Source organism: Nesoenas mayeri (genome assembly GCF_963082525.1).
Source record: "Nesoenas mayeri genome assembly, chromosome: 6".
NCBI lineage: Eukaryota > Metazoa > Chordata > Aves > Columbiformes > Columbidae > Nesoenas > Nesoenas mayeri.
The window spans coordinates 23,831,554-23,840,291 of NC_137545.1; the positions used below are offsets into that span (position 1 = coordinate 23,831,554).

The 8,738-nt window shown below is 37.9% G+C and overlaps 1 protein-coding gene across 1 annotated transcript; it reads right to left on the bottom strand.

Moving 5' to 3' along the window:
- Positions 1-1,273: 1,273 nt before the first annotated feature.
- On the bottom strand, positions 1,274-7,993 carry G6PC2 (glucose-6-phosphatase catalytic subunit 2; the record flags this gene model as incomplete). Its single annotated transcript, XM_080346351.1, has 5 exons — positions 1,274-1,946; positions 3,138-3,253; positions 4,102-4,213; positions 7,337-7,446; positions 7,776-7,993. 5 exons carry the CDS (start codon positions 7,991-7,993, stop codon positions 1,435-1,437), a joined length of 1,068 nt encoding a protein of 355 aa, XP_080202477.1. The 3' UTR covers positions 1,274-1,434.
- Positions 7,994-8,738: the final 745 nt, after the last annotated feature.

Genomic DNA, 8,738 nt, shown 5'->3' on the forward strand with positions numbered 1-8,738 from the left:
TGCATAAAGCAGAATCCTCCACAGACTGTTTAAAACCAGATGATTAACTTTCTTAAGTCAAGATAGGCTCTTAAATAAGGACACTTATTTCAGATTGGCTTCCACAATTTGTATCATGTTAATTCCCAAGGGCCATCTCAAACTATTCTCCTCGTTTTCCCAATTAAGGAAGATTCTTTCCACTTCAGTTGTTATCCCACAACTCATTGGAAGTCTAGAAGCAATATCATGTTTACATCTTCTAAGTCCCATTGCTATCAGATCATACACAAACAGCCTTCACAACACATATTACAGCCTTATGCTGCTTGTGTACTAAGTATTATGAGTTGGTATCAGCAAAATATTGCTTAAAGATAGTGCACTGAAACGGAATATGCAACAGTAGGTGCTAAATAATGAATAAAAAAGGAAAGTACCTACCTTTGGCCTTTTAGAGCATCTTTTATGTAGCAAGCATATATATAGCAAACATTTATTTAACATATTAGTTATTTGTGTGCTTTGGTAAACAAAGCTGACAATATAAATGTGCAATGACTTAGTCTGTCGTCACGTTTTCATGATTTACACAACTACTAACAGTGATTCAGGCTTGTGAGTCAAGAGACTTAGACCAATTTACCTTTGCAATACAGGAGGAACATGAATAACGTTATTGAGGTGATACGCTGAGATAATTTCATTATTGACAACTTTCTTGATTTGCTTCTCTGTGTAGATGTGCAGAATCCAAAGATTTGTTACACCATATTTCTGCATTTTCAATGTCAAACTGCAACCTGTATCATTCATTGTTTATGTGACCACTTTCAAAAAGTGACAAAAACCACACAGTAATGCAAAAATGTATTCTACAGAGTCTAATTGAAATAAACTTTTATTTTTTTCTCATCTGACTTAATTAGAAGCTGTTTTGCTCAGGAAGCTCAATAAGTTAAATCTAAAGCCTTATTTATAACCATGCTGACCTTTTTCACAGTGCCTGGGTACAGATACACAGCTGTGGGTGGTGTGACACTGTTTAACCTAGCAGTTAAACACACAATATCTACATATAAAAAAAAATAAAATCTTGAGTATCACTGTACAACTGAGGCTCGAAATAGACAGAACTAAAAGACCACCAAGTAGCTACATAAAACTAGTTGATTATATTTCGAAACTTCATTATGACCCAGAGTATTGGGTCATTTCTAACCATACTGCAGTGTGGTTGCAATATTTCTAGGAATAAAATCAGCAATTAGTATTTCTGAGCTGCCAAAGTCATTCTTGAAGGTACTGATTTTGGATGTACTGGTTACTTACCAGGAGCACAGCAAAGATGCAGTGGCATCCTCCTTGTTAAAATGAGTTAGCAAAACTGCCTTTGCAGGGGGTTCTTGAACAGTTTGTATCCATCCCACATTGCTAACCATTTGGAAACTTTATCTAATTAAGTTTCTTTTCAGTTGTCCTCATTAATGAGTGGACACAGTATGGAACCAAGGCAACTACAGTCAGAGGCATAGCTGCACTCTTACAAAAAGAGAGAATGTAGAACAAATACTCAGTATGAGTAGGTATCTTAACAAAGTTATACAGCTGCAGCATAGCTAAAGAAGCAGCTATACATAATACGCGGAAACTCATCTTACAGCTATTTTTACCTTTGCAGCTCGTGCTGAACATTTCAGAATTAATTCCGAGACCTAAGCCAAAGAGTGCACCTAAATTCCTCACCAGTCCAGCAAACGGAGTTGTGTCAATGTTTATCCAGTCTGGGTTGGCGCACCACTTCTTGGCCTTTGGAACAGACCATAGCAAGTCAATATCAAGAAGCTTGAGGATGAGATAAAAGCCAAGGGCAAAGATGAAAAGAAACAAGTTTGTCTGGATGTACGTTCTCAAGCTCGCTGTCTGAATAGCAGGGGTACGCTCAAAGGCTGCCGCCACAAGAATGCCTGCGGATTAGAAACTGAGTGTTACAGGGAACAACACACTCATGCTTTGAACAAGCACTTTGTACAGTGCTCCTGTAGAATTTCACTTTTGAAGACAGAATAATATATCTTGATATATTTTTATATATGTATATATACATATAGACAAACAAATTTACCACTTCTGTAGTACAGTACAAAACCTTTTCTCCCACTCAAAACTGCTAATTTGAAGGAGAAAAAAAAAAAAAAAAGAAATTGAATAGCAAGAAGTATATGTTTTTGATATGAGGCATACCTTAGGCTTGACTGCATCTCCCAGCTGACAACCTATCAAATATTAGATGTAAACTAGAACACGCCTTTTCCAAAAGCATCCTTTCACTCAAAGACTGGCCCAAGCAATGCAGAATTCAACACCAGGTCCCACACAGGCCTTGAGTGTTGAAGGAGAAGATACAGAACATGCTTATCTTCTTCCTTACTCATTTTATGCTGGTTGTGAAAAGGAAGAGCTGGACTGCAAGCTGTTAGCCAATGCTGTCCAGGCTGCTGTGCACCCATGCAAGAGAACAGGAGCAGGCAGCTGCTGTCAGATAGATCCTATCAGTATCAGACAGATACTAGAGAGACTGTTCATAGTTTGAACTGCCTAAATACCAATTTGAAACATATTTAATTAACTCTGAAAGATGTACTCTAGCTTCTTACATCACTGTGGGGAGTATGCACAGCTAATTTGCCCGTTTCTCTGTTTTGAGCCAGGTGTCTGGCCCTGTGCTTGGTCACACTGCACACATGCTCATTTGCACCTGGACATCATTGGAAGTGAACCAAAGAGCTTCCTCCTGAGAGGAAAGGTCAGGAACATACAGGAGCAACTTCCTCTCTGATCCCTTCCACAGGAGCAGGACAGATAAAGATCAGATGCAGCCAGTACAAACCAGATACCATAGTCTGTGGCAGTGTGGACACAAAGCAGGCAGCACCAACTGGCGCACGGACAAGGGCTCACTCCCTGTGTGAAAGACATAGACAGTTGACACACACAACCTCACAAATTTTACCTTTGGACTGTCATCAAATCCTTGATCTTCCAGAGAGCAGAGGGGCTGCAAGCTGAGTAGCACTACTACAAATCTCTTGCCTTTCTCATACTGAATTTTTGTCAGATTTTGCACATATGTTGAAAAGAAAAAATAGCACCATTACCAGCAAATACTCCAAGAATAACTTGATGAGGGAAATGTGTTGCTATGAATACTCTCGAGATGCACACACTGATCTGGATAATCCAAAAAATACTCCAGAGGATTGACCATGTCAGCCTAAGAGGGAAAAGGAAGATACTTAAAAATTAAGAGAAGATACTTCATCTAGTAATTTATACCAGGCCCCTTCATGTCAGGCTCATATTTTTACCAAGCAGAGATTTACAAGTTTAGAATCAGATTATTAAAAACTTGAAGTCAGTACTAAAACATTAGCCAGAGTAGCTGCTCTTGCAGCCATGTCTAGGGCCGCAGGAACAGATCCCAGTAGTCTGAGGTCCAAGACACCACTGTGGTTTTAGTGATGAAAGTCATCAATGGCAAGTTAAATTATCACCAGTATCTTGAACATATTTCTCATCATGAAGTCATACTTAAATGCAAAAGTTAAATCATTTAGTGACAAAATTCATGTATTACAGGAACAACCTTGTCAGGCTTGGAAAGAACAAGCATCAAAGCAATTACAAGACTTCCTCACAGAGCTGAGTAACATGTTACACTGAACCTCCCAATATTATGTGTACTTGCTTTAAAAGGAGGTAAGAAGAACTGCCATCAAAGCAGTAAGTTCATGTACTAGCCAAAGGATCCAACACATAAAGAAAATTAATAGAATTCAAAATTTCCAATATGGAAGACATGGCACAACTTTCAATAAGAGCTGATTCAGAGACAGTGTATGCAATGACTGTAAGTTAATAAATACCAACCTATACAAATGAATACATCGTCTAAATAGTCGTTCTCTTCAGCTGAAGTAGATTAGAATAAAGATTTGGGTTTGTTGTTTTTACAAACTGGACACAACAGACTATGAATATTTGGTTAAAATAAATCCATTAAAACACGGCATGCATATATAGAAATAACTGTATGAGCTAGAATAATGGAAAGACACTGACCTGTGAAGGGTAACTGCTGATTTATCTTTCCATCTCACTGTGTAGCTAAGTGCTGCTGTGACCATTACGTACCAGACACAGGAAGATCCCATGGCATGTCCAGATGGGCTTCCTAGTAAAAACAAAAATGAAATATTCAAGCTTGAAAATGACGACTATAACATTTGTCATACAGAAAATGTTACTCGGGCACCTAATAATTTAGAAATAAAATGGTTAACAAAGGCTGAAAGAATGTCAACTGCTTCTCAAAAGTTAATTACTCAAGATGAATTTTTCAGAATACTCATCTACACAGAATACAGAATATTTGTCTGAAATCAAGTAGGTAACAGCTGAATCATCTTAAATTGATGAGAGCTGGTATCTTGATTGGAAAGCATAGTATTTTTCCAGTACTTAGGTTTGGATTTCAAAAATAGAGCATCTAGCGCTCTCCTAGGGCTATAACACACAATGTATAAATTATACATGAGGATCAGATGAGACAGGTTTTGAATAGGCTACCTCTTAGTCAAGACATGCGATGGAGATTTAGCTGTTTGTAACATTCCAAATTAAAGTAGCAGTATAACTTTAGATGGCCCTTCCAAATTGCCTTTTATCTGCTTCTCCAGTTACCACGATGTTAGTGATTATGATCTGTGTCTCATTAGTAATATTACAGTCCAGGTAATTTACATTTTAGGTAGGCTTGTAATAAATTTAGAAATCTACCCTGAAGGGTAGTGGAAGAACTGTGTCTTTATGCTTTATTCTATAAATTTTATGGTATACAATGTCCACTAGCTTCAAAACAGATTATCAGTGGAAGTGGCACATGAAATTATGCTGTAACACACTGGACTAATTGCTACACCCACAATAGTCTGTAACAAGGAACACACTCTCACATACAGATCAAAAGCGATCCTTTTTAAATCCAGGTGTAATAAGATACGTGTAATTTGATTTAATTTAATTAAATTTTAATTTTACTGAAACAATATGAAGCCACGGAGAAGTTCCTGCAACTGTGAAAATCACAAAAAACCGCCAAAGTATGCTGGCATGATGCAAGGGAAACGATTCCTAAAATTACTCTGCCACTTCTTTTCCCCTGTTCACCAGATTTACATTCAAAAAGTTGAAATGGGGAAGGAGAGAAAATTAGATAATTAGAATCTATCTACACCAGACTGTACAGCTTGGCTTTCTGTAGAGACAAAAGAGAAGTAAAAGGGACAGGGTTCATTTCACTGGCAGAAGATATCACTTTGGCTGAAGAATGTGTTCTGGCCTAGCATTATAAAGTCATTTGCAAAGAAAAAGAATATTTCAGTGAAGCAGCAAAGCAAGAATGTCTAGGGAGGGCAAGCAGAATAATTTCTGGCTCCCTGTACTCATTTTTGGTATCCTGCTTGGCAGTTATCTTTAGTAGTCACACTACCAACTCTGTGGTTAATCTCGTAACAGATGTACACTTCTAAACCTCACTACAGAACAAATGTCACTGATAAGGAAACAATAATGTTGTACATCAGCATTGGGAAAGCTTCTCTTTGTTGGCATCTAGGAAAATGTTTCATAGTTCACCTGCAAATAACCTACTAGAAACAGCATAAACTCCACCTTAAGGTTTAAGTTAAAACCTTACAAATACTAGAGAAAAGATGGTTGCAGGGTTTTAATTCATTCCAGAGGTACAAACCATGTTCAGATCCTAGATTGCTTGCCCTGCAGTCACACAAAATGCTTCCTCAGCTTTCCCTTCTGTTGAGCTGCAGAGTTTGGGGTTCAGGCTATCCTACCAATATCTGCAGATGCACTTCTCACGTCTGTGGCTGCTTCTCTAATCTCTTCACATAAACTGCACTTTTAACAAGTATGTGAAGTACCATGTTAGCTCACACCAAGACCCTGTGCACCTAACAGTTGCACTGACTTAAGGTGAGTGGACAGGTGTTGTCAATCGTCAAGGGCAAATCTGGAGGTGAGAGAAAACGTGGTCCTTAAAAGTGCAAACAAGGCATCAATGACAGTGGTACCCACTACACAGAAACAGGAACGACTTATTGCTTCAGGAAGAAAGTAACAGAAAGGAAAGCCTCTGGTTCAATGAATCCCAAGGAAACACTCTGACTGGTTCCTTAGCCAGGGCTTGGAATCACATGGTGCTGAATGGGCTCAGTTCTCAAGTCTTTTGAAAAGACCTGAAAGGCCTTAATACTTTGGGTTAGATCTCAAACAAATTAACTGCAGACCACATATAGACTGGGCATTATTAAATCATGCATGATACAAGGGCTTAAGCTTCCTGTTCAAAAGTACAGTAGGATATAATGCAGGACACTGTTAACAAAATTCAGCTCTGCAAACCACTTAAAAGCTTGCAGTGGCATCAATGAGGCGCAGAGCACATTCTTTTCCACAGTCAATATTTTCATGTACAAAGAACTAAACTAAATGCAGTCAGTTAGCTCCAAGCAAGTTTACCTTACTTCTCATATTAGGGTTGTGTAAGCTCATTTAACTTCAGCAGTACCGCATTTGACTTCCACAGAGAAGACAATAAGATATGAAAAAAGTGAAAATACATCGGAAATTAATTTTTTTTAAAGATTTTTTTTTTCATATATTTGTACACAGACCCCCCCACACACATGTTCAGTACCAGTGTCTACTTCTGGGAAGAGCGGTTCCATTTTCTACTTGTGATACATTACATGGTCAATTGTTGATACTATTGTTATTTACACTGAAACACCTACTAGATTTTGTAGTTTGAATAATTCTTTAGAGACTGCACAAGCCCTCAAACTCAGCAGCCCCCTGTCCTGTTTTGGAACACTCTTACACAACATGGAATTCTCTCTCCAAGCTGATGTCATTAGCACTGCCAACGGTTCCTAACAGTGACCTCCCAAAGCAGGTGTATCACTCTTTCTGAACCTATGACACAAGTTTTGTGAAATTCCTTTCCAATACATCTGTTCATTCTAGTAGGAGTTATTTTTAAGGGCAGTCCCCCTCCGCTGCACTGACTAAAGGCAACGAAGTAAAAATTCTTGTCATACAGCAATCAAATACCTATCACATTTTATTTCTTCCTTTTTCTCTTCCCATGTTTTAGTGCTAATTTAAATGTGAGGTCTGAGATTGTGTATCAGGTAAGACCTTCATAAGTCACATCCTCTCTCCCCAAAAAGCCGCTATCTTTATTAAATGTACCAATGTAATCTTCAATATTTCTTACCTGGTCCAGTTTCACATGTTATAGGAAACTGTTCAAGGCATGGGCTTGACTGATTGGGATAAATCATTGTTTCTTGCACCCACCAGTATGGGCGATGGCCAAATAAAATCCTGACAAAATAAAATAAAATGAAATGAAGCAGAAACACAATAAAAATATTTTTATGTAAGAAGGCCTCAGCAAAGCATGATAAATAATCTTACAAGGAATATGAAAAGCTATATTGCCAAAACTATTTTATAATAGTTCCATAAGTTCCTCTTGTCTTATCAAAATGTCATTTCAAACATATCTTAAATATCTTCATTGTGAATTGCTGTTTTATAATTACAGGGGAAAGCCTATTTGTACATTATTCACAGAAAGTTTTCCAAACTTGAGGAACATATAGTAACCATCATTAAAAATACCAAATTTTAAAATAAATCCAACTTCTTACCATTTGAATATGAGGTTGAACCAATCACCAATGACTGCCACCCATATCATTTTAGTACCAACCACTTGGTTAAGCTGAAACCAAAGAGGAAAATAAATGGAGAATATATTCCGGGGATCTCCAACATGTGACATAAAATTAAGCAAATCCTGGTAAGCCCTGTAGTCCCTCTGTAAATGCTGAATGATAAGCACGCCATTGCTATGAAGGAGATCCATCTTAACGGATTAAACTGTACTTGAAATACAGTAAAGTTCTTTTAATCTTAGGTTTCTAGTGATGGAGAATAAGAACCATGGAAGGGAGCTATTAAAAAGTGAGAGAAGGTGATTGACGTTGCCTTTATATTGCATCGGCGTGATGTACCCAGCCATGCCTGGAACACGTGCCTCCAAATCTCTGGGAAAGAACATGAGTCTGTTAGCACTGGAGAGCTTTTCTGTTTGCAAATTTTAATTGGAGGAAACTAAGTAAAGCACATGCTGAGCAGCAGCAAATTGTGGGGAAAGTTTTGTGGAAACACAATGCGTGACTTATGTAATCCTTTGCATGAACAGTTGGAACATGTTTGCTTGAGTTTTTTCACAGTTCATTTCTCTGCAGGATGGACATTAGTAATGTGTATACTACGTTAAGTGTTGCCTGTATAAAGGATAGAAAGAATACACAACTAATTGATCTTTGCAGAACTGTCATTAAAGCTGTACATTTCACTTTGAAATAGAATTTGGCTACCATGCTGCATATAATACTTTGCACAACACATTTTTAACCATGGAAAATACAACCAGCATCCATACATCAACAATGCTGTTGAGCTCTAGATTCACTTTTAAAGCTGCAATGTTCTCAAAGCACTGAAAAACAGTTGTTTCCTTCACACAAGAGGCCTCATTAATCCAGGGCACAATGCAGACAAAGCTTAGTCTCAGAGTCACCTCATTCAGCATCGCCATTCTCGCA